Here is a 25842-nt window from a genome sequence, read left to right on the forward strand (position 1 = left end):
GAGCGCGGTCTCGCGCCCCGCGGCGCTCTCCTTCCTGCGCCGCGCAAATCGGGATTCATTTTTCTCCACGTGGAGAGCTTTTCATTGCACAATAGAAAGTGCCGGGGCTCGGAGGGGAAATGAAGCAATGGGGTGGGTTTTGTTTTTCTCTCCGCATTCCTATGTACAAAGAGATCCAACTTCCGAATCAGTGCAGCCGCTCCCTCTCCAGAAGTTGGCTCCAGGACTCTCGGTTCTTCCCGTCTTTCTTTGTAAAAAGGGAGGAGGGGCGGGAAAGCTACCTTCACTCGTTACCAGTGCACCTTGCCAGCAGGGACCAGGCCGGGGCGGCCTCGCAGGGCTTGTCACCGCCACCTCTCGCTCGTGAAGCCCTGCCCAGCTCGCCTACTTTCTGTTCTGTCCCCGGCTGCGGCGTGTTTGCTTCCTGGTACTTTTATCTGAACTCCTGGCAGAGAGCGCCCAGTGCCACCCGCATTCGATCACATTTACGTCCTTCGGGAACCCCCATCCCGACTTCCTGGGAAGCAGGAGGCTTGTCCCTGGGAGAAAGGGAGGAGGGACTGAGAGATTCAAGCAGGAAGAGGAGAGGCGGCAGAGAGCGGGAGGCGGCTGCTGACTCAGGGGGAGGCAGAGGAGCCCCAGGGTGTGTGACCTTCTCAGGAGGGCCCCCAAAATGTGGGCGGGAAGGACCCCTCCAGCATCCTGGCTCAGTGGCTTACAGCTTCTCACCAGCACCACAGTATCAAATAAGTTTTACATCAGACAGCCCACACCTCCCTCTCTGTATAAGCGAAACAATAGCTGCTCAGAACAATACTTACCCTTATGACCTGCGATGCACTCTGACATTTTCTGTTCTTTTTCGGGGTTTTGTTTTGTTTTTTAATACCGATTGCTTTTTCAAATGTGCCAAATGGGCTGCAAACTGCAGTTTGATAAACCCCATCCAGACCAGTCTGCCAGAAAGAAAAGGCCAAAGCCCACAGAAGGGGCACCAACCTCACGGTCACAGGGCGGGTTCATGGCCACTGGAGCCGGAAGCCCGGCCCCCGACTACCGAAGCCCGGCCCCCGACTCCCAGCCCCCGACTCCCAGCCCCCGACTCCCAGCCCCCTAGTCTCCTCTCCAGGAGGCCAGGCGGCCCTGGACTGTCTGCCCCTGGGCCCTGCTGGGAAGGGCCAACCCCTGGCACAGGCTCACTCCCTCCCAGAAGTCGCTCCCAGAAGTCAGACCTCCCCTGGCTTCCTCAAGGAGCATATGCATTCATTCCATAAGCATATATTGAGGACCCACTATGTGCCAGGCCCCTGCTGGGCACCGGGCTCTCATCAAGACATGGAGGGTGAGGAGGGACATTCTGGAAACACTCCCCCGGGGCTGCACGCCGGGCACGTGCTGTCCTTGTCCTCCTCGTCCCGGCCTCATCCTTCCTCGCCTGAGTCTCAAAAGATGGTTCCAGAACCAGCCAAGGTCTCTCAGCCAGTAGGGGGAGGCAGGCCTATCTCACCCACAGCTCACACCACCCCCGCCTGGGAGTGCCCTGACCCTCCATCCCTCCACCAACCACAGGGGCCAGAGGGAGAGCATGACTCCCACCTGACCAAGAAGGTCGCCTGCCTGCAGGGCCTCACTGCCAGCCTCCCCCACTGCTCCTAGGAATCTCTCTGGAACAAGACGTCCATGCTGTGTCCCCTGAGGAGCCACCCCTCGGCTCCAGGCCCTGGCCACTGCTTCTGCCAAGTCAACTTCACTGTGAGCTCTTTGGTATATCTGGGTTCTGAGAGGGATTTTGTTTAAAGAAAGGTTCAATATTTTAAAAAAAAAGAAAAGAAAAAAAGCAGCCCTAGCTGGTTTGGCACAGTGGATAGAGCATCAGCCTGTTGGACTTAAGGGTCCTGGGTTCGATTCCAGTCAAGGGCACATGCTTGGGTTTCGAGTTGGATCCCCAGTAGGTGGCGTGCAGGAGGCAGCCAATCAATGATTCTCTTCATTGATGTTTCTATCTCTCCCTCTCCCTTCCTCTCTGAAATCAATAGAAATATATTTAAATAAATAAATAAAACAAAGGTTCAGTGGGTTTTAAAAATATTAAGAAACATGACACAGCTCTAAATAGTTTGCTCCCTGCTCCCCTGCTTGAAACCCTCCTGTACCTCCTCATCGCTCGCAGCATAGCCTGCATGCCCTCGCTCGGCACTCCAGGCCCCATCCACCCCACCTTCCCCACCCCTGCACCCTCTGCAGACATGTTAACCTACAAATAAAGGCTTGCAAGTGAGAGGCAACAGCATGTAGTTGAGGTCAGTAAGAAGAGCTATCCGGGATGCAGTGACTCAGGCAGAAGCCCTGGGTGTCCTGATTAGGAGACAAAGGCAATGGCATTTACGAAAAAGGGAAAGGGCCCTGGCTGGTGTGGCTTAGTAGCTAAAGCGTCGGCCTGCAGACTGAAGGGCCCCGGGTTTGACTCTGGTCAAGGGCACGTGCCCGGGTTGTGGGCTCCATCCCTGGGCTCAATCTCCAGTAGGGGGCAGGCAGGAGGCAGCCTATCAATTCTCTCTCATCATTGATGTTTCTATCTCTCACTTCATCTCTAAAATCAATAAAAAAATCTATAATAATAAATGGGTAATATGCTAATTAGACCGGACAGCTTAACGACCTTCCGGATGTAGCCGCAGCAGTGGGGGCCAAGGCAGAGGCAGTTAGGGATGATCAGGCAGGCAGGCGAGCAGTTAGGATCAATCGGGCAGGCAGGCAAGTGGTTAGGGGCGATGAGGCAGGCAGGCAGAGTGGTTGGGGATGATCAGGCAGGCAGGCAGGTGAGCGGTTAGGAGCCAGCGGTCCTGATTGCAAGAGAGATGTCCGACTGCTGGGATCAAGCCTGAACTAGCAGTCGTACATCCCCCAAGGGGTCCCCGATTGCAAGAGGGTGCAAGCCAGGCTGAGGGACCCCCCCCCCCCCGCACGAATTTTGTGCACCGGGCCTCTAGTATACATTTTTAAAAAGAAAAAGGGAATAATTACATCCATAGAAGAAGGCCTTTCTAGTGGTTCAGATAAGCTAACATAGTGACATTAATTCTAAACAATGTTTTTAAGTTTCAGTCCGGGAGTCATATTTGCTTTCTTGTTATCTCTGCAAGGTTCTTTGGGAAACAAGGTTGCTCAGGCGCAGCGCAAAGGCTACTGTGCCCTGCTTTCCCACTCCGGGGCTCAGGCCCAAGGCGCACATGCGGCTCCTCTCGGGTGCAGCTCTGCTCCATTTTAAAGTGGCTTCGTTTAAAAATAAGGAAATATATAAATAATAAAGTGGCTTAGTGTGTTTTTTTAAGTTTTATTTTTTTAATTTATTTATATTTTATTGATTTTTTTACAGAGAGGAAGGGAGAGGGATAGAGAGTTAGAAGCATCAATCAGCTGCCTCCTGCACACCCCCTACTAGGGATATGCCCACAACCAAGGTACATGCCCTTGACTGGAATCGAACCTGGGACCCTTCAGTCTGCAGGCCAATGTTCTATCCACTGAGCCAAACCAGTTAGGGCATGGCTTAGTTTATATTATTGTTTGCACCATCAACAGCTCAAAAATGCAAGCACTGACTCTCAAAGGTCTGGGGTCAAGTCCCAGCACTGCCGCTTTCCAGCGACAGCCCTCAGTCTGTTTCCTCACGTGTTCAATGGGGAGAGAGTGGTACCAAGTGCGAGGGAAGTAGTCACAGCCGCCAGCACAGCATCCCAGGCAGGAAGAACTGGGTGTGTGCGTCCATTTCCCCAGGCGCTCAGCCGCTCCTGTCCATGTCCTGGGCTCATGTGGTGCCCTCCCCACCTCCCCCTCTAGTTCCCAGGGTCAGAATAAAGTTTCCTTCCCTGATGTAATGGAGCACCAACTTTGTAAATCTTGGTGAAATATTTCAAAAACTAATAATATTAAATAAAAATAATATAGTTAAAATAGAGTCAGTGCCCTGTATCTTCCCTCAGCTTTGTCAAATCTTAATATTTTTCAAAATTTGTTTCAACATATTTTTAAAATATATTTTTATTTATTTCAGAGATGAATGGAGAGGGAGTGAGAGATAGAAACATCAATGATGAGAGAGAATTGATGCAAACTGCAGTGTGATAAACCTCCAGCATGTCTTGCCTCCTGCCCCCTGACACTCACACACTCACTCACCCCCCAACTCCTGCCTCCTGTACGCCCCCTACTAGGGATCAAGCCTGCAACCCATGTATGTGCCCTTGATCAGATTCAAACCTGGGACCCTTCAGTCCGAAAGCTGAGCCAATCTGGCTATGGCTCAACATATTTTTAAGAAATGAAACCTTAAAATTCAGTTGAAGTTCCTTATGCCCTCCGCCCTAATGGCCCCAGCGCTAACCACTTCCCTGACTGGGGTGGGGTCATCCATGCAGTGCTGTGTGCCCGTTGCAGTGTGTACTATCACCCTCAGGGCTCTCCATCTCACATGTATGGCATCACTGCGTGCAGCCTCCCAGACAGGGGCTGCCCTGCCATAGTCCACTTCCTGACCCCATCACCTTTTGTTCACCCATTTTGTTAGTAACTATCAAAGCCCTAAGCTTTTGCTCTCACAGCAATGTTGCAGTAAACATTCTTGCCTCTTTGTTCCTACACATGAGTATCCGTAGGGCGGAATTATTCAAACTATGGATTGAGATGCGCTAATGAGTCATGAAATTAAGTTAGTGGGTGAAGATCATCCTTTTAAAAAAAATATATATTTTTTTTATTGATTTCAGAGAGGAAGGGAGAGGGAGAGAGAGAAAAACATCAACAATGAGAGAATCATTGATAAGCTGGCTCCCACACACTGGGGACCGAGCCTGCAACCCAGGCCTTGACCGAGAATTGAACCATGACCTCCTGGACCTCCTGGTTCATAGATTGCTACTCGACCACTGAGCTCTGCTGGCTGGGCAAGATCAGCATTTTTTTAAAAAATATATTTTTATTGATTTTTTACAGAGAGGAAGGGAGAGAGACAGAGAGTTAGAAACATCGATGAGAGAGAACATCGATCAGCTGCCTCCCGCACATCCCCCACTGGGGATGTGCCCGCAACCCAGGCACACGCCCCCGACCGGAACCGAACCCGGGACCCTTCAGTCCGCAGGCTTACGCTCTATCCACTGAGCCAAACCGGTTTCGGCAAGATCAGCATTTTTAATGCTCAGAATTGATTAGAAAATATCAGCGTGCATCACGCATCATGAGGGTAATATTGAGGAGGAAGTGTGTCTGAGGCGAGTGTGGTGCGTGCATTCTGGAACAGTGTGTGCTACTGAGGGTACCTGTCAACAGTTTGAAAACCTCTCTTGTAGAGTGAGAACTTAGAAAGCGGAATTGCTGGCTCAACTTCCTAGACTCAACAAATTCTCTTCCAGGTGGCCCTTCTCCTCACCCTCCGGCCAGCCACTAGGAGTGTGCCCCTGAGCCGCGCCCTCCACGTGGGATGTCCCATCCCCCCACTAGCAGAGGCTGTAGCGTGGGCACCTGGAATTGTGATGGCCTCTCCTCTCTCTGTCCTCCCCCTAGACCTTGAGCTGCTGGACGGGAGGCTGTGTCCATTGCCAGGCTGGGCTGGACCTGTTACAGGTGCTTAAAAATCTGAGTAGAATTGAACTGTCAAGGAGAAGAGGTGGGGAAAGTGTACAAATTATATCCAGAGATAAAGGGAGACTGCGGGAGTGCCAGCTTGGGGTGTCAGGCACCTGGGTCCCCAAGTGGGAAGTGGGAGCTGCCAGAAGTGCGTCAAGCAGTTGGAAAGGAGAAACCGATGGACCCCACGGCTCCTGCGTGGCCTGGTGGCCTACTGTGAAGGCCCCGGAATGAGGCTACCACCATCCCCATGGCAACCAGTCGGCCTGGCCCAGGCAGGCCCTGACTCATGGCGGGGTGTCCCACAGGACCCACAGGAGCCAGTGCTGCCGGGGGTCCTAGAGTGGGAACTGCGGGGCGGGGCTGGACTGGACTGGGGGAGGTGCTTTTTACCATATCTCTTACTTAAACATTTGAATTTTGTACTGTGTGGACGTACAACCTATAACCCAAAGAAATAAGAATAAAGATGCTCACAGCATCACCCCCAAGCTCCAAGCGCCCTCGGGAAGGGCTGCAGGAGCCCCGCCTGCGGCTCCATCCAGTTGGGCTGGGCAGGCGCGGAGGGTGCTGCTCAGACCCTGTGCCTGGACGCAGAGGGCGGGGCATATAGGAGGCGCACTGGAGTGTGGGGAGAGCTGCCAGCCGCAGCCTGGGCCTCCTCCACCGCATGCTCCCACTCCTCGCAGCTGCCTCCTGGCGACCTGCTCCCAGCTCCGCTGTGTGACTTAGCAGGTTCCTCTTGCACAGAGTTCACATCGCCTTCCCAGACGCGGCTCTGACTGTCCTTTAAGCGCCTCTGGCCGTGCCCAGCTGTGGCTGGGAGGCAGAGCCGACCCCACGTGCCACCGTGTGTTTGGGACAGACAGCAAACGGAGTTCTCCAGGCCTCTCTGCCCCTCACTCCGCTGTGGCAGCAGAGCCAGGATGGGTGGGGCAGGGTCAGGCCAGAGGACTGACTCAGTGCAGCAGCCACCCAGCCTGTCACCCTGTGGGTGGGGGTGGGGCCCGCCCAGGCCCGCTGGGTTCCCAGAGAATTCCTTCCCCATGCCATAAGCAGCCCTGGGCGGCCCCCAGCCCACGGTAAGGACTTACCACAGCCAGGCTGCCGCCCAGGAGCCTTCACTCTCCCTCACACACTCTCACTCACTCACAGACTCTCACTCACTCACACACTCTCACTCACTCCCTCACACACTCTCACTCCCTCACACACTCTCCCTCACACACTCTCACTCACTCCCTCACACACTCTCACTCCCTCACACACTCTCACTCACTCCCTCACACACTCTCCCTCACACACTCTCACTCCCTCACACACTCTCACTCACTCCCTCACACACTCTCCCTCACACACTCTCCCTCACACACTCTCACTCCCTCACACACTCTCACTCCCTCACACACTCTCACTCCCTCACACACTCTCCCTCACACACTCTCACTGACACAATCTCACTCCCTCACACACTCTCCCTCACACACTATCACTCACTCACTCTCCCTCACACACTCTCACTCCCTCACACACTCTCACTCACACACTCTCCCTCACACACTCTCACTCACACACTCTCACTCCCTCACACACTCTCCCTCACACACTCTCCCTCACACACTCTCACTCACTCCCTCACACTCACTCACTCACACACTCTCCCTCACACACTCTCCCTCACACACTCTCCTTCACACACTCTCACTCACACACTCTCACTCCCTCACACACTCTCCCTCACACACTCTCACTGACTCAGACACTCTCACTCCCTCACACACTCTCACTCACACACTCTCCCTCACACACTCTCACTGACTCAGACACTCTCACTCCCTCACACACTCTCACTCACACACTCTCCCTCACACACTCTCACTCACACACTCTCACTCCCTCACACACTCTCCCTCACACACTATCACTCACTCACTCTCCCTCACACACTCTCACTCCCTCACACACTCTCACTCACACACTCTCACTCACACACTCTCCCTCACACACTCTCACTCACACACTCTCCCTCACACACTATCACTCACACACTCTCCCTCACACACTCTCACTGACTCACACACTCTCACTCACACACTCTCCCTCACACACTCTCCCTCCCTCACACACTCTCACTCACACACTCTCACTCCCTCACACACTCTCACTCACACACTCTCCCTCACTCCCTCGCACACTCTCCCTCACACACTCTCACTCACTCCCTCACACTCACTCACTCACACACTCTCCCTCACACACTCTCACTCACACACTCTCCCTCACACACTCTCAGTCACACACTCTCACTCCCTCACTCACTCTCCCTCACACACTCTCACTCCCTCACACACTCTCACTCACACACTCTCCCTCACACACTCTCACTCACACACTCTCCCTCCCTCACACACTCTCACTCACACACTCTCACTCCCTCACACACTCTCACTCACACACTCTCCCTCACTCCCTCACACACTCTCACTCCCTCACACACTCTCCCTCACACACTCTCACTCCCTCACACACTCTCCCTCACTCACACACTCTCACACACACACTCTCCCTCGCACACTCTCCCTCACACACTCTCACTCACTCCCTCACACTCACTCACACACTCTCCCTCACACACTCTCACTCACACACTCTCACTCACACACTCACTCACTATCACTCACTCACACACTCTCCCTCACACACTCTTGGGGAACCTGGAGGGAGACAGACTTGTTCTATTGGCTCCACCCACCCCCAGGCACCATCCTCAGTGCCATATCATTTATTTCAGACGGGGTGCCGACCCCTACCCAATGCCAGGGACAGGAGAGGCAGCCAAGTAGGAGGGCAGCCAGCTGAGTCCTGTGCTGGTGGAGAAAGAGATACAAGCACCCATTGCTGGGATTCCTTCTAGTCACAGAGGAAGGCGCCATCCCCTCCCCCTTCTATCTCTGGCCTCTTGAGGGAGAAGCCCCTGGTTCTGGAGTCCTGAAGCCAGCGGCCTTGCTTCTGTCCTCGCCCGTCCTCAGCCTGAGGAGCTGGCTGGCAGGTAAGGTGTGACCCTGCCCCGGGCACCTCCGCAGTCAGTGAGAAGCCGAGTCCTAGAACGAGACCAGGAGTCCTGCTCAGCCATTTGCCAGACGTGCAGGGCAGCCGCCAGCTCGGCCTGGCGCTCGCTCGCTCGGTGTGAACAATGAGCGCGCCCAGCTGCAAACCGCCCCCCCCCCCCCCCCGCGGGCCGCTGAAGGGCGGTGTGAAGGGCAGCGTGAATGGCGGGCTGGCAGAGGTGTGGGCAGGGGAAGGGCCCTGGAGCTAGCAACTGCGGGGCCGGCACCCCCAGCCTGGCAAGGATCAACAGAACCAGCACCGCACCTCTCTCCTCCTCTTACCAGTGCCTCCCGTTGGCTCAGAGGGAAGGGCCCGGGGAATTCAGGCCACAGAGGCGGCTCCCAGCACATAGCCCGCTCAGGAGAGCGGTCAGTGGGCCTGGGAGACCATCTGGCATAAGTAACTACTTTGTAAGACGCTCAGCTCAGTCAGCAAATATTCTCTTTATTGTCTTTATCTTCGTAGCCTTCAGGTTCTCAGTTAAGAGAGGCGCTGGAGCCCGGCTGGTGCGGCTCAGTTGGTGGAGCGTCATCTCACGCACCGAAAGGTTGCCAGTTCGATTTCTGGTCAGGCCACATGCCTGGGTGGCATCTCCGTCCCGATAGGGGGAGTGCAGGAGGCAGCCAATCCACGTTTCTCTCTCCCTCTCCCTTCCTCCCTCTGTAAAATCAATGAAAACATTTTTTAAAAAAGAGAAGTGCTTGAGCTTCTAAAAAATGACAACCTGACAGTGGAATTTGTTTTCTAGGACGACCAAGGAGGGGACAGGGTGAGACGGAAGGTTTATTGAGTTCTCCATGAATCAGGCCTCCGAGTCCCCTTCCCAAAGAACAATCCGTTTTGAGTGCCCATTAGGGGCACTGGCTGCGAGGGTACAGGAGGCTGGGCTGGGCCGCGCCCCCCCCCACCCCCCCACCCCCCCCCCGAGTTCTGCATCTGACTTGGGAAGCGGTGGAGGTTACATGGAGGCTGTTTAATTCCAGTTTCCAATTGCTGTGAGGCCAGCCCATCCTGATGCCCCTGTCAGGGCCTGAAGGAGCCCCTAGGAAGAGAGGGGCCTCAGGCAATTCCTCCTCCTTCCAGACTCAGGAAAGGGGCCCTGCACCTTGAGGGGCAGCTGCCCAGGCCTCTCCACTCACCTGTCAGCAGGCAGGCAGGTGGGGGCGGGGGAAGAGCGGCCCTGTGATCCTTTCGGGAAAGGGGCCAGCATGAAAACCCTCCCCGAGGCCAGGGCCAGGCAGTCACAGCCTTTGTCTGGCAGGAGACACGGATGAGGGATGACGATGACTGATGACTCGAGTGCACCTGGGCTGGGCCCTGGCCTCCAGCTGCATCCCACGCCCACCTGGGCAGGACACAGGCCTGTGAAGTGGCTTTGCCCAGCTGCCCGGCCAAAGCTCAGAATGGCCAAATAAAGGGGTTCAGCCACCACGCAGACCTGCTCCTGCACCAGTTTGCCCCAGTCTCTGGAACATTCAGAAGGAAGAGGTCATGCAGCAGTGGGTGTGCCGTGTCCTTCCAAGAGGGCAGGGAGGGGTCACAGCCGAGGCGCTCTGCAGGGAGGAGAGAAAGGGCTGCTGTGTGCCCCGGAGCTGAGCAGACACTGGAGCCCTTGTCCGGGGCAGCGGGGGAGGCCGCTGGCCAGATGGAGAGCAGCCGGGGAGAGAGGGATTCCTGGGCTGAGCCCTCAACCTCTCCCCCGCCCCCGCCCCACCCCCACCCCTGCTCCCGGGCAGCCTGAGAGGCAGAATGAGCCGCGCTGAGGCCTGGAGATGCGTCCCACTCCGCCCAGGCCGCAGACTGCAGGCAGCCTAGGAGCTCAGAAGCACCTGGCGGTGCTGAGCAGGCGCTGCCTGCCTGCGGCCTGGGCACTGCAGGAGCCCCTGGTTCTGGGCCCTCAGAGCTGGGCCGCTTCTCTCTGGAAGGAGCGCTCTGGTTTGAAGGGAGCAAACCCAGCCTTGGGCCTTGGGGGCAAGCAGCCTGGTGAGGAGGTCTGCGTCCAGCCCTGGACAAGTCTTGATGGAGTCTGTGCTGTGTGCAGGGCCTTGCACAGGGCCGTGGGGTGAGGGCTCCCGAGGCCCCGGCCCCTGCCCCTCAGCAGCTCCTTCCATTGGCTGGCATTGCCGTCATTCTACACCCTCTTTCTAAATGCAGCCACTCCCAGAGCGGCACAGGCACTTCAGCCAGCCCTCTGAGCCGAGAGGAAGGGTCCCCGAGGCCAGGACAGGGGCTGGAGCCAGGAGGGGAAGCAGGGATCAGCCATGGCCCACGCCTGCCGCCCACCCCTACGTGGTGCTGTGGCTGCATTAGGGCATTAGTCTGGCCCCATCCTTGCCATTTTACAGATGAGGAAACTGAGGCTCCCAGGGCTGAGGGGACGTGACTGCAATCAAACAGCAGATGGATCGCTCCCAGGAGCAAACTCAGCCATCCCACAGTCCGTGGAGCTTGTACGGTGAGCCTGTGTCCCTGTTCTGCAGATAAATAAAGCTCAGGGGGTGAAGGACGGTGTCACACAGCTAGTAAGTGACAGGTAGGACTCGAACCCGGGCCTGCCTGACCCCAGAGTCCGGAGGCTCAACCTTCACTCTGCAGAGGACACAGCAGGGACCTGGGAGGGTCTTGGTTCTTGGGGAGTTAGGTCACAGAGGGCTGTTCCTTTGCCCTCAGGGACCCTGCCCCGGGCTCCTCCCAGGACAGCGACTCCACCCAGGCCTGTGCCTCCAGCCTCCACCATCCTCTCCATCTTCCCGGCACCCTCAGCCCTGAGCCGGGTGGGCCTCCCCAAGCGGATGGTTCTGTGGGCGCGGCCTGTGGGCCACAGGAAGCTGCGCTGCCCCCACTCCAATGCCCGTGACTTATTAGCACCTTCTTTGTCCCCACAGACCAACGCACAGCAGGAGGAAAGGGGGTTAGACAGCAGGGAGAACTGCCAGGCTGTCCAGGACTGGAGACTCGGGATGGGTAGTGAGGACGAAAGGAAAGGGGCCACGTGCTAACGGGACAAGCTCAGGGGAGGCCTGCGTGGCGGTCTTGCACACTCAGAGACCTAAAGTCACCACAAAGGATGGTCTGAAATTGAATTTTAACTAAAAGCAGTGATGGTGGGCAGTTACGTCCTAGGCCAGTATCTTCCCTGACAAGGTCAACCTTTACCTTAACTGAGCCTATCTGTCTTTTTGCATCTATGATAACATACCCTTGAAATGTCTGGGTGACTTGTAACTTCCCTTTTTCTGGACTCCTTGGGGCACAACCTAATGTGCTGGGCACCAGGACAGATACCACACCGTCCTTCATTGTTATGTTAATTGTCCCTGCACCCACCTAAGTATGTGTCTATCATTTTACCTTTTATCCAATCCCCTTCTCTAGCCTATCACCAATGGATTTCATGTAACCCACCTACGTCCCTCCCTTTGATTGCAATGTATAAATATAGATGTAACCCGCCATTCTCTGGAGCATTACCACAATTCGTTGAGGTTCTGGTTCCCAGCGCATGTCGACCGTTTGGCTCAAATAAACCCACAAAAAATTCTTTACAGGTTTGAATGTTTTATTTACATGAACAGGGGCTTGGCTGGCCACTCCCAGGGTCAGCAAGCCCTTCGGGGGCAGGCGGGCCAGCTCCCCGTGGAATCCTGAGCTCCAGGCCCTGGACCCTGTCCAGGAGGCCTTAGCCTTGGACACCAGGGGGGAAGGGGACCAATAGAAGAAGCAGGAAAGGTGTGGGGGCAGTGTTCTGATTATTCCTGCTACAAAACAAGTTAACCCAAACTTAGTCGAGTGAAACAATAGCCATTTTATTTTGCTCATAGTTTTATGGGTCGGGAACTAGGAAAGGGCCTGGCTGGGCAGCTCCCGCTGGGGTCTCAAGTGATTGCTATCAGATGTTGGCGGGGGCTGGAGTCCTCTAGAAGGCTCCGTGGGGCTGGCAGGCTGGCTCGGTGGGAGCTGGGGGCGGGGCTGTGGCGCTGGGGGCGGGGCTGTGACACTGAGGGGCGGGGCTGTGGCACTGAGGGGCGGGGCTGTGGCACTGGGGGCGGGGCTGTGGCACTGAGGGGCGGGGCTGTGGAGAAGAGCAGCGCTGGGCGCCTGCAGCTGGGTCCCAGGGCGGTCTGACTCCCTCCCCAGCGGGCTCATCCCAGAGCAAGGTTCCAAGAGAAGCGGTGGAACCTGTGTGGCCTTTTATAACTTGGCCTCCACAGTCACCTAGTGTCACCGCCACTGTCCTTTGTGATGGAGGCAGCCACAGGCCTCCCGGATTCCAGGGAGAAGGACAGAAACCCGTCCCTCCCGGGAAATGTGCCAAAGGATGCTGGGCCTTGTTTTTGAACTATGGTGACATCCCAGAAGGGGGCTCTTTCCCTGTGCTAACTGGGACCTCATAGATCACAGGCCCTGGAGGCACCAAGAGACCTCAAGCCAGCACCCACTCTACAGATTTGAAGACTGAGGCCCTGAGAATTGAGAGCTCTGCACTCAGCACCTGTCTCTGCCCCTCATGCCTGTCCGTCACAGTGAAGGCCAGGAGTCCTCAGGCCCTGAGCAGGCTGGGCAGCAGCCTGGAGAGGTATGGAGTGGGTCTGGGGACATGCCCAGGATATTTGAGTGTGTGTGTGTGTGTGTGTGTGTGTGTGCATGTGAGAGGGCTCCTGTACCCTGTAGAAGGTATTATGCTCTGTGACCTAGGACCATGGCAAAATCGAGGCAAGACCACCGGGAGGGCGGGGTCAAGTCAAGAGTATGTCTTGAGCAAGAAGGGGTCCTGTGGGGGTGGGAGGGGCTGGGGCCTTGGGGTTCATGGCTCTTGAGAAGCTGAGCTGTGGCCAATCAATAGGAACCATTGACAGCTTCCAGGCAGCACCGTCAACCATGGAAACACCTGCGGACGGGGGGGGGGGGGAGGGAACCCTGAATAAACCCATGGTCCCCCCAAACCCTCCCTGAGGCCAGGACGTGAGATGCCCCTTTAGTGCCCCGCTTGTCCCCGTGGTCTCAGAAGCTGCTCTAGGCTTCCAGCCCCAGCCCATCCCATAGCATCCCAGACAAAGTGCCCAAGGCAGGCCCGTGTCCCTGTGTGGCAGCCTGCCACCCATCTCCCTCATCCCCACCAGGCCAGGGGCTCATGGACAGCTGTACCCCCAACGGGCTCTCAGCCGAAATTGGTGCGTGAATGAGGAATGTGTGTTGGAACCGGTGGTGGGCAGGAGTCTGCCTGGCCTCTGGCCTCTGCCTCTTGCTCCTCTGACTGCTCTCTGGGCAGGTGACTGCCCGGCCAGCCCTGTGCCCACTCCAGAGTCCACCCAGGCCCTCAGGCACTTCCTGGAAGGGGCAGCTTATGTGGCCGGCAAAGGACACTTTATTCAGGCCTGGCCATCTGCCTGGGCCAGCAGTGCCATGTCCAGGGCCAGGCAGGCAGCGCAGGGGCACAGGAAGACAGCGGTTGTGGGGGAGAGGGAAGGTGGGTATTTTTAAACATAAGTGGTTAATAAGTACCCCCCCCCCCATAAGGTGACAGCTAAGCAAAGGCCTCAAGGAGGTGAGTAAGTGGATCACATAAATTCCTGGGGCAGAGCCTCCAGGTAGAGGCAACAGTAGGTGCAAAGGCCCTGGGGCAGGAGTAGGTGAGTGTGGTCTTTGGCCAGAGCACACAGAGCAAGGGGGGCAGCAGGGGGCAGGGATGGAGAGGGAGAGGGAGCAGGATGTGGGGAGGGAGGGGGGTGTGGGGTCCTGTCAGAACTCGGGGGGCTTTAGGTCTCACGTGGGTGATGGGGAGCCAGTGCAGAACTTTGAACAGAGGATTGATGTTTTAAAGTAGCTCCTGTTACCTTGTGCTTACCATTTCTAAATACAGTATTTGTTAAACACTGAAATGTATTTACCCGTTAACCCTCCCAATGCCTTTTAAAGGTGAGGAAGCCCCACAAGAGAGAGGCAGCACCCCCAACCCCCCGCCCAAGTGACAAACCAAAAATGCCTCCAGATGTTGCCTGGCAGACAGAACTGCCCAGCTGAGAGCCACTGCCCGAGTGCCCTCCTCTATGCCACCTGCCACCTTCCCGGCTCAGGCTCACCCCGCTCACTGCGACGCTGTGACGGCCTCCTGAAGCCCCTGCCCCATCCTCCCTGCCATGCCCCCTCCCAGCTTACAGCCCTCTGTGGCTCCCACTGGCCTGAGGATCAATGCCAAGCCCTGACTGCCTCCCCAGCTCTGCGTCGTGCCCCCTCCTGCCTGCCCTCCCGCGCTCATTCCATGTTGAGCCACCACGCTGGCCATTTCAGACAGGGAGACACGCCCCCGGGGCCGGCCTTCACGGTGTGTCTGTCTGTCCAGGGCAGGGGAGAGCGGGTCCCATTGGTCCCCTACCCTGGGAGCGGTGAGGACTCCAGGAAGCGCTGGGGATCTGAGCTCCAGGGTGGGGGAGGTCGAGGGCAGGGGGGGAGACTGGCAGTGATGGGCAGAGGCCGGGTTTGGGCCCCAGCAAAGGCACTGAGAATGCAAGTGTGAAGGGGGGGATGGCAGGGAGCAAAGGGTTAAACGTGAGGAGGTGGCCTGAACAAGCAGGCCAGGGGGGAGAGTTTAGGGGGGGCAGGTGGTCCTGGCTTGGGGAGAGAGGTGGACAGTGGGGTCACGGTGCAGGCTGTGCCCTGGCAGGCATGGCCTGTCCCTTCCCTTCACCTGTCAAATTCCCCCTCCCCCCTCCCGCAGGCCCAAACCACAAGCCTCCTCCTTGAGGCCCCAGGGCTCCTCCCTGCTCCTCGTCTGCAGTCTCCAAACCTGTGTCACAGCAGCAGCACCTGATTTTGTTGTTGGGTCTGTTGTTACACCCCTGCCCCCGCCCCCACGAGAGAGGTGACGGATCCTCGGTCTGTGGGCAGGTGAAATCAGCAGACGAGCCCCAGCTCCCGCCTGGGCCCTCGGGGTCAGGGCCAGGGTCAGGGCCGCAGGGAGAGGAAGCACCAGGGTTCAGTGGCTCCACGGTGGCCCAGCCCATCCTCCCGGGCACGTTTGCTGCACATCAGCGAGCACACACCCTGCTGGTGCCAACCACCCCTGCCGCCGCCCCCCCCCCAAGTCTCTCTCACACACACACACACACACACACACACACGCACACACACGCACACGCGCGTGCGCGCGCACATGCCAAAGTCCCCCCCCACACGCACATGCACACACGCTGAAGTTCCCCCCACACACACACATGCACACGCACACACGCTGAAGTCCCCCCCACACGCACACACGCTGAAGTTCCCCCACACGCACACACGCTGAAGTCCCCCCCACACGCACACACGCTGAAGTCCCCCCCCACACACGCACACACGCTGAAGTCCCCCCCCACACACGCACACACGCTGAAGTTCCCCCACACGCACACACGCTGAAGTTCCCCCACACGCACACACGCTGAAGTCCCCCCCACACGCACACACGCTGAAGTTCCCCCACACACACACACGCTGAAGTCCCCCCCCACACACGCACACACGCTGAAGTTGCCCGCACATGATCAGCTGCCCACTTGCCTTCAGTGGACCTTCTGGGGCCCCACACCCACGGTCGCCCCTCTTCCTCTCCAGCCTCTGGGGCAGCGCTGGGTATTCCACTGCACAAGGTGCAAAGGTGCTCCTGGTGCTGAAGACAGCGGTGCGACCCCCTCCCCCCGCAGCCCCGAGCCTCCCAAGGGGCCTCCCTGCTCCACTCCCCCCTCCCGCCCCCGCAGCCTCTTCCCCACTCAGGGGAGAGTTTTTAAAATTGATGAGAGAGAGAGAGGCATCAGTTTGCTGTTCCCCTTATTGATGCCTCCACTGGTTGCTTCGTGCGTGTGCCCTGATGGGATGGAACCCGCAACCTTGGCCTATCAGGACGACACTCTGACACTCTAACCCACTGAGCTCCCGGCCAGGGCCCAAGGGAGACTTGTCACTTGTCTCTGATAAAATAACCCCTCAAAGTTTCAGCTCCGCAAATTTCCATTTCCCCCTTCCTTCCTGGCCTCCCCTCCCACTCACCCGCTTCCAGCCACACAGGTCCTCCTGGTCCCCAGCCCACCAGGTGCTCCGGCCGCAGCGCATGTGCACATGCTGAGCTGGGCCGTGCGCACACCCCTGGCTCCCGCCCTCCCTGGCGCTCCCCTTGCACACCCCATCAGCCACTCCGACAGCTTACGCTTATTATTTATCCCCTGGAAATAATGCTCAGAAACGTGAGGGCTCTTTTGTTTTGTCCGCTGCTCTATTCCTCAGCGCCTGGGATGGGGATGGTGACAGCAGGTGCTTGGTAAACGCCGCTCCATGCCACATAGCACTTCCTTCAGCCACAGGAGCCCGGACTCGCCCATTTCACAGAGGCAGGAACTGAGGTTCAGAGGTGTGGGGCCTGCCTGCAGCCAGCCCAGCCTCTCCCCCTCTGCCTGTCTGCTCCCCATCTCATTTCCCACCTGGAAAATAGTACAGCTGGTTTGCCGCCCGCCCCTCCCTGCCCCCCAATTTGAGCCAGTTAGAAAGAGACACCCTCACTGGGTTTCAGAGCCCTCTCACCCTGCGCCCACCTGGCACGGGACAGCAACTGTAGATGCCACCCAGCCCCCAGGTCTGACCCACAGATGCGTCTGTGGTTCCCTCGAAGCCTTTCAGAAATGCAGGGCCCTCCGCGCGCGGTGTGAGCCTGAGCCCAGCCCTGTGTGCTCCCCCCCCACCCCCCCACCCCCCGTGCCCGCCGGGCCTTCCCACAGCTCATCCCCAGGTCCTGTCCCCACGGCCAGGCCACCCACCCAGAACCAGGCCCAGGACCCCTGGCGGCTGGCCAGGCCCTATGCCGGTGCCAGCTTCCTGCTCCTGCCTTGGCAGACGCCCCCATCCTGCCCCCTCCACGCCACCTTCCTCTCTGTGGGTTGTGGAAAGCGGATGGGGTGGACGCAGGGGTGGCATGGCCTGCACTTGACGGGAAGGAGCAGAGTCCCCCTCTTTGAGCCGAGGGCCCTGCCCCTCACCCCTCCTAGCCTGAGCCGAGGGGCCTGGCCTGCCCTGACCCACTGTGGTGCCGGCCTGGACCCAGGAGCCCAGGCAGGCCCCTCCCAGGGCAACCGGAAAGGGGACGAAGCTCCGTCCTGCTGTGCTCTGGGCCCCAGGGCTCCCCACCCCCTGCACAGCTGGCCCCAGGTGGGGGCGATCAGGAAGGAGGAGGAGAGGTGTCCTCTGGGGTCCCTGCAGGGGAGAGCAGGGGTCTAGGTGCAACCAGCCTTCCCAACAGCCAGCTCTCTGGGGAACGCATTAGGGCACAGGTGAGTCGTATGGGCACAGGCTGCTTCCCGCTGACGCAGGGGGCAGCCCAGACGCCCGGCCTCCAGCCTCCGGCCCGCGCTGAGTCAGGCAGGCAGGGCCTGGCCAGGAGCCCGGGAGAAAGCCCCAGCCCGTGGGCCACCTGCGCTCTCATGGTCTGGGGCTAGGAGGGGGGACCCCCTCACCGGCTGCGCTGGTCAGGGACAGGCCAGTCACTGCGGTCTCTCTCCACCACCCCAAGCAGGTGCCACCACCCAACAAGCAGCTGTCACCAGTCACGTGATTGAGAGAGGCCTCCATGTTCTGATATTGAACTTCAGCTCTGCAATAGGGTCAGGCTAGACGTGGGGTGGGGGTGGGGTGCCCATGGAGCAGGCCAGACCAGTCATCATGAGAAGAGCTGGGGGCAATGTGAGTGCTCGCTCTCTCTCTCTCTCTCTCTCTCTCTCTCTCTCCTCAGAGCCTTGGACCACGGAAGGGAAGGGACCCTGGTCCTACCAGGAGCCACCAGCACCTCCAGACAACAGCACCTCCTGGTGTCCAAAGCAGATCCCGTATGAGGTGAGCCTCCAGCTCCCGCCCGCCCTCGCTGCTGGGCCGGCCTCCTGGACGTCTGGGCCTCCTGCCCCGGCCTGCCTGCGGCTGGTGCTGTGCCTGGCAGTGGGCTGCCACCAGGGGCAGTGGGAGGGGCGCTCTGTATCGACCCCAGGGACCTCCACCTGCCCCAGCCCAGCCCCCGAGGCAGGCCCCACGGCCCAGGCCTGCTTTCCTGGCTTTGTCCCTGTGCTGGCGGGGCAGGAACTTCCTGCTGGAGAATTCCCGGATCCTCCCTGTGAGGCCGCAAGCCCGGCTTGGGAACTGGGGCGGGAGGGACTCAGGGACGTGCAGACCAGGCAGGCCTGGGCCAGGGTCCTTCCCACCCCTGCCAGGTGCACAGACCTCCTGCCCAGACGCCCAGACACGCACTGCACCTGCCCCCGGAGCCCAGGGCGCTGTGGCCCCCAGGCACAGACTGGGGACTAGACTGACCCCCCCCCCCGCCCCCCTCTGACTGCTGAGCTGGCTCCGGGTGCCGATGAGCGGCAGGGTCCACAGTCAGCCAAGCGGGCCGGAGTCAGACTGGGCTTTATTCATAACCTCCCAGCCCACGTCCGACTGTGGGACAGCCTGCTGGCAGCCGCCCTGCAGACGCATGGGCACCGTTCATCCCAGGACCCGGCCCGGAGCTCCTGGGCTGTTTCCGAAGGAGAGGGGCTGCCTCCCTGTGCAGGTCCGTCCGGGCCGGTGGGGCAGACTCGCCGGCACCCCTCACTCCCTCGGAGGCCAGTGTGGAGGCCAGTTTCCCAGGGCATCCATCTCCTGGAGCAGCAGGCCCTGGGGCAGAGTGGCGGGAGGAAGAGGCCTCAGCCTCTGGGCTCCCCTCTCCCTCCAACTCCGGCGGGGGTGGAGGAGGTGGGGAGGGGGGGCAGTGTTCCTTCAAAACCCCAGGAGTCCAGCACCCAGCCGGCCCTCCCGTCCTCACTTCTGCGGTGGACACCACCAAAGGGGCTCCGCACCCTTCCCTCAGCCGCCTCAGCGCCCCTCTCCCAGGGCCCCAGCACTCCCCAAAGGTTGGGTGCGGCTCTCCCCCCCCCCCCCGCCCCGCCCCGGCTTGGTGTCCCTGAGGAATGAGAAGGGCGTGGGGTGGTGATGGGGACAGACCTCTAAACACCCACGAGAGGACGATATCCCGAGGCAGCTGTGTCCCCAGAGTGAGGGCTGAGCTGGGCCCCCACTTGCCATGCCCCCCAGATACTCCCAGGCCCCTCCAATGCTGCTCAGGCCACCCCAGGACTGTGAGCCCTGGGCAGGGGCAGGCAGGCTCAGGGGTGGTTCTGGGGGGAGGAGGAGGAGGAAGAGGGAAAAGGCAAAGGCGAGGGGCCCTGCCCAGCTGACCTGCCGCCTAGGGTGGGTTGGGAGTGGTGGCTCAGCCCTGCCCCCAGAGCTCAGAGGGGTGCCTGTGAGGCGCCACGGCCTCAGGACAATGAGAAGGCTGCCCTGGGCGCCTGGCGGGCCTGTGCTCCTGTAGCCAGAGCCCTAACCCTGAGGGCCCTGTGCAGGTGACGGCCGTACACTCTACATCGCCAACAGCCCCCTCACGGGCAGAGGCCTGAAGACCCGCCTCCCAGCCCGCTGCTCGCTCTTCCTTCCTTCCTTCCTTTTTTTCAATTGATTTTTAGACAGAGAGGAAAGGAGCGGGGGGAGTCAATTTGTTTTTCCACTCATTGATGCATCCATTGGTTGATTCTTGTAGGTGCCCTTACCGGGGATTGACCTCAAAACCTTGTTTTATCGGGAGGATGCGCTAACCAGCTGAGCTGCCCGGCCAGGGCCCAACCCTCTGCTGTTTCCTTTGGTAAACCACACAGACGGGGGCATGTGTCCACTGAGTGGAAGGATGAGCTGATGAATGAATAGAAATTAAGCAGAAATGACCCCAACTCATCTTTCCACAACAGAGCCATCAATGCGCTCCCAGGCCGAATGCTTAGGCTGCTGCCCGGGGCGGGCAGCGGTGGTCTGTGGTGTGACCAGCGGAGTCACAATCCGCACCTGTGTGTGTTTGTGGGGTCAGGCATGGGTGTGAAGGGGAGAGAAATAGAAAATGAGCAACAGCATGTGAGTTACAGATGTACTAAAAGCCTTAGAGCCACTAGACAAGTCCCTCGTGTTCAGATAAGGAAACTGAGGCTCAGAGAGGGGAAAGGACCTGCCCAAGGCCACAAGCAAGTGGATGGCAAACTTAAGCCTCAAGAGTGGACATTTGGTCCTGGCCGGTTTGGCTCAGTGGATAGAGCGTCGGCTTGTGAACTGAAGGGTCCCAGGTTCGATTCCGGTCAGGGCACATCCCTGGGTTACAGGCTGGCCCTGTGCAGTCCCTGGTCACCCTAGCCATAGCTTTCTTCATCCACTCCCCAGTACGGGGTGTGCAGGAGGCAGCCAATCAGTGATTCTCTCTCATCATGGATGTTTCTTTCCCTCTCTCTGAAATCAATAAAAATCAACACTAATAAAAGAGAAAAATGGTAATTGGCGTACGATGATACCCTTTTCATTGGCTAATCAGGGCTATATGCAAATTAACTGCCAACTACTATTGGCAGTTAACTGCCAACAAGATGGCGGTTAATTTGCATATGTAGGCACAATGCAGGGAGGCGAAAGGGAAAGCAGGAAGAAGCCCCCTGCCACTGACAGTGATGGGAAACCCAGGGGGGAGCTAAGAGCTGGGGGGCAGGGCAAAGGCGGCCCTGGGGCCGCCTTTGCCCTGCCCCCCAGCCATGATCAGAGAATCAGGCGCCTTTTCCGCCCTGGCCAGTGATAGCAGGAAGTAGGGGTGGAGCCAGCGATGGGAGCTGGACACGGTCGAAGCTGGCAGTCCCGGGAGCTAGGGGTCCCTTGCCTGGGCCTAAAGCGGAGCCCAGGATCGCGGGGCCGCTGCAGCTGCGGGTCCCCGCTGCCCGGGCCGGACGCCTCAGCCAGAGGCGTTAGGCCTGGGCAGGGGTGGAACCAGCAACCGCGGGGAGCTGGGGGTCCCCTGCCCAGACCTGACACCTCTGCCGGAGGCCTCAGGCCTGGTCAAGGGTCCGACCCAGTGATTGGTGATCGGAGGGTGATGAGGGTCAACTCCTCTGGCCGAGGCATCAGGCCTGGGCGGGGGGCTGAGCCGGGGATTGGGGGGATATGATGGTCCCCTTGCCCAGGCCTGAAGCCTGGGTCAGAGGCGTCAGGCTTGGGCGGGGGGTGGAGCAAGCGATCAGAGGGAGATGGGGGTCCCCTACCCAGGCATGATTCCTGGGCCAGAGGCCTCAGGCCTGGGCTGGGGGCCAGAGCCAGTGATCAGGGGGAGATGGGGGTCCCCTGTCCAAGCCTGACACCTCTGGCGGAGGCGTCAGGCCTGGGCAAGGGGCCGATCAGGTGATCGGAGGGTGATGGGGGTCTACGCCTCTGGCTGAGGCATCAGGCCTGGGCAAGGGGCAGAGCCAGCAATCGGAGAGGTCTGGGGGTCCCCTGCCCAGGCCTGATGCCTGGGCCAGAGGCATCAGGCCTGGGCTGGGGGCAGAACCAGTGATGGGGGGAAATGAGGGTCCCCTGCCCAGGCCTGACACCTCTGTCAGAGGCGTCAGGCCTGGGCAAGGGGCCAATCCTGCGATTGGAGGGTGATGGGGGTCAACGCCTGAGGGCTCCCAGTATGTGAGAGGGGGCAGGCTGGGCTGAGGGACACCCCCCACACACACCCAGTGCACGAATTTCGTGCACCGGGCTTCTAGTATAATAATAAAAAAAGAGTGGAGATTTGGACTCTGGGTCAAATGAGAGACAGAGAGACTGATGGGGATGTGTGTGTGTCCAGGGGTCAGGGTCGGACTCTCAGAAATACCACCAAGAAGGGATCATGCCCCCCCTACCCAGGCAGTGGGGGGCTGGAGCCTGGGCCGGGGCGGGGGCCATGGGAGGCCTCCCGTCCGCTTTCGCCAGTGTCCTCGGGCAGCGTGGCATACCTGGGCACCCAGAATGCTCTCCAGGGTGATCTCTGACGGGACCAGTGGCTCCAGGCCCTCAAGGCTGCGCATCTTCCGGAGGCGGAGGCGGGACTCCTGCTGTGCTTCCAGAAACTTCTTTAACTCTGACTCCACGAAACCTGAGAGCCAGAGAGATGGCCAAGGGACAGGCAGGAATAGGCTGGAGCAAACTGCTGAAGGCCGAAGGAAGAGGCGGCTCTGGCTCCCATCCTGGCCCTGTGCAGTCCCTGGTCACCCAGCCATAGCGCTTTCTTCACCCACTCCCCGGAGCCAGCCAGACGCCGCCTCCCCAAGAAACTCGCTTCCATGGGCTCCCTCGGGCAAGCATGAGTGTGAGTCTCCTCACCTCCTGGGAGACCATGCGAGGGACAGACATCTACTCCCCTCCAGCCACCAACTCAAGAGCATGGATCTGGAACCATCCCAACTACCTAGGCTCAAGTCCCAGCCCTGCCACTTCCTAGCTCTGTGATCTTGGGTGAGTTACTTAACCTCTCTGTGCCTAGCTTCTCCGCTGTGAAGTGGCGAGTATAAGACCTACCTCAGAAGCCAGTACATTATTTTGTGAAAAGCGCTTAGAAGAGGAGATGGCCCATAGAAATGATTATGTAATGGTTAGCAATGACTTTGTATTATCACCCTCCGCCTCTCTCTCATCTGCCCTCAGGGGCACCCTCTGGGGCCCTGTCACAGCAGTGCCCACCTGATGGGAAAACCAGAGCTGGAGGTGGCCACTGAACGGAATTCCGAGCGGGGATTCCCAGCCCCAGTCACAACCTTCACCTCGCGGTCTGCACACCCCAAGGGAGGAGGACCCTACCTAGAGGAGCGAGCCTCCCGCCCAGCCACTCTCTGGCCAACTTCCCGGGTGGTCATCTTAGGTCCTATGGCACCACCTGGTGGTCAGAGCTGGCATCGCACCCATGAGCCCATAGAAAACGGGACTGCCTGGGGCGTGTGGGGCCGGGAGGTGGGGCACCCCACTTACCCACTGTGTCGATTGGCCTAAATGCCTTATGCAGTGGCGACTGGAGGGGGACTGGGACGCAGAGCTTGAATGAGCTGTCCTCTTCCTCCATTTCCTCTTCCTCCCCTTCCTCCTCGTCGGTTAAGTCTTCCTCGAGAGGCAGCTGAGGGTGTTTCGGGTCACTGAGCAGGTGAGAAGGGCCCCAGCCCGCAGCCCCACCTCCACATGAAACAGGAAGCAGCCGGAGCAGCTCCGGGAGGTGAAGGCAGGACTGCTCTCACTCCTGGGCCCCACCCTGGCCTCCCCCGGGCGGCCCCAGCTCGGCCCCACAGACCTTGGCCATGGCCAGTTTCTGAAACTGCTTGTACAAGGTGAGGATGTGGTTCCAGGGAGTGGCCCCCACCTTCAGAGAAGCCGGCCTGAGGTCTCCTGTGAAGGCAGTCATGCGACCGTCAGCTGGGTCAGCTGGCAACGGGGGTGGGCTCGGCCCAGCCGGGCAGGGACAGCTGGAGGTTGGGCTGCGGGGAGGCCGCCTGGTTTTCCTTAGCAAACACCTGCTATGCCCAGGCACAGTCTGAGCACTTTACAAGGACATTTCATTTCATTCTTGCAACTACCTTCTGAGGCAGGAACTATCGCACTCTCATTTTATAGAGGAAACGGGCACACAGAAAGGCCGAGCAATCTGCTGCCACCACACAGCTTGGCACAGTGGAGTTGGGACTCCAGGCAGCCTGCCTCCAGCCTTCCCTTAGGCTGTGTCCTTCCCGGCCCAGCCCCAGTCCTGGAAAAAGGGAGCTGTCCCTGGCCCCGCCCCATCCCTGGCCCGCCCCTGCCTGGCCCCGCCCCATCCCTGGCCCGCCCCCGTGCCCACGCTCACCGTCCGGCAGCTGCTGCTCCTCCGAGGCAAGGGCCTCAGGGCTGACCTCCAGCGGCCCGGTGGCCCCCTGCTCCATCTCCAGGGCTTGGGCAAAGTGGTCCCTGATCCCAAAGCAGAGTCAGGTGGGGGTGGCAGGCGGGGCCCAGAGACTTGGTAAAGGCCCCGGACACCCCCACGTCCCCCAAGGCTCTCCCACAGGCCCTACTCAGCCCCTCCATCCTCCTGCTCCCAGCTCCCCGCTGGGCCCTCTGGGGCTTCATCCTGGAGGCGGGAGGGGGCGGGGGACCAGGAGGGGAAGGGCAGGTGGAGTGGGAACGGTGGCACCGCCTCACCCCGCAGGCGCCTTTCCGGCCCCAGCAGGACCCCTTTCCTCTGGAGCCCCCATCCCCAACCCTCACTTGTGGGAGGACCCTCATCTCTGCTTCCTTCCACACCCCCAACACACCCCTCTGGTGCCTCCTAGCCCTGATGTTGTCCGTCCTGCCCACCCAGCTGCCCTGTCCAGTCCTCGACCCTCCAAGGACTCCCAGTCCTGGCACCCCACCCCCACCCCCCACCCCCAGCTTCCATCCAGGCCTTGTCCCAATTCCTCTGCCTCGGGCCCCTTCCCCCCACCACAGCCCAGCCCCTCACCTGTCTGGGGGCCCTGCCGCCTCCTCCTCCTCTTCCCTCTGCGCCTTCTCAGACAGGTTGTCCAGGACCTCCTGGCTTCCTCTGGGCAGCACCCACTTTACCTCTACACCCGGGGCCATGAGGCTCAAGACCTTCATGGAGGGGGCGGTCTGGGCCCTCATGCCCCCCAGCCCCGAGGGCTCACGCTGTGGCAGGGCCTCAGGGGGGGTGCGGTGCCCCTGGGCCGGCCGCCTGGGCTCCTTCCTCCCCGCTCGCCCCTGGCGGTCCATCATCAAGGACCCAGGGCGCGCCTCATCTCCCAGCAGGGTCCCCTCGGAGCTCTTCCGGCTGCCCGTGCTCCCCACCAGGCTACGGAAGAAGCGGACCATGGAGGAGTGGTCCAAATCTCCAGACGGAGGGGTTGGAGCTGGGCTCGCCATCCTGAGAGGGACCTTGACTCGGAGGGAGGGGCCGTAGCAGCCCCCCCAGGACCAACTGCTTAAGAACTGGAGGAGCTTTCAAATTAAAAGCTCCAGTTGGAAACTTCCAGGAGTTCTAGAAGGCAAAGGGCAGGCAGGCAGGAGGCGGGGAGTGATGGGGGGATGAGGGGGGGATTAGCTGGGGGCAGAGAGGGCTGGGGGTGGCTGAGGCAGGGAGGAGGCCTGGGGAGCCAGCCTGCGGGTGGTTGGTGAGGAGGCATGTGGGTGGGGGGTGGGCAGAGGAGGCTTGGGGAACCCGGGCCCTGAGGAGGGGGCAAGGGGTCTGGAGGACTCGGCACACCCTCTCTGCACCTG

The 25842-nt window shown here is 59.5% G+C and overlaps 1 protein-coding gene across 1 annotated transcript; it reads right to left on the minus strand.

Moving 5' to 3' along the window:
- Positions 1-19136: 19136 nt before the first annotated feature.
- Positions 19137-24558, minus strand: LOC132236575 (putative gametogenetin-binding protein 1). The gene is made up of 5 exons (XM_059699693.1): positions 24437-24558; positions 23891-23985; positions 23578-23719; positions 22569-22708; positions 19137-19401 (listed from the first exon to the last, which is right to left on the minus strand). Exons 1-5 carry the CDS (start codon positions 24510-24512, stop codon positions 19336-19338), a joined length of 519 nt encoding a protein of 172 aa, XP_059555676.1. The 5' UTR covers positions 24513-24558; the 3' UTR covers positions 19137-19335.
- Positions 24559-25842: the final 1284 nt, after the last annotated feature.

Source organism: Myotis daubentonii, chromosome 6 (genome assembly GCF_963259705.1).
Source record: "Myotis daubentonii chromosome 6, mMyoDau2.1, whole genome shotgun sequence".
Taxonomy (NCBI): domain Eukaryota; kingdom Metazoa; phylum Chordata; class Mammalia; order Chiroptera; family Vespertilionidae; genus Myotis; species Myotis daubentonii.

Excerpts from the sequence above, each read along its gene's own strand:
- LOC132236575 (XM_059699693.1), bottom strand. The coding sequence starts at position 24,512 with ATGGAGCAGGGGGCCACCGGGCCGCTGGAGGTCAGCCCTGAGGCCCTT. Across the intron at positions 23,720-23,890 it reads AGAAACTGGCCATGGCCAAG|CTGCCTCTCGAGGAAGACTT; the intron begins GTCTGTGGGGCC and ends AAACACCCTCAG. Across the intron at positions 22,709-23,577 it reads TAGGCCAATCGACACAGTGG|GTTTCGTGGAGTCAGAGTTA; the intron begins GTAAGTGGGGTG and ends TCTGGCTCTCAG.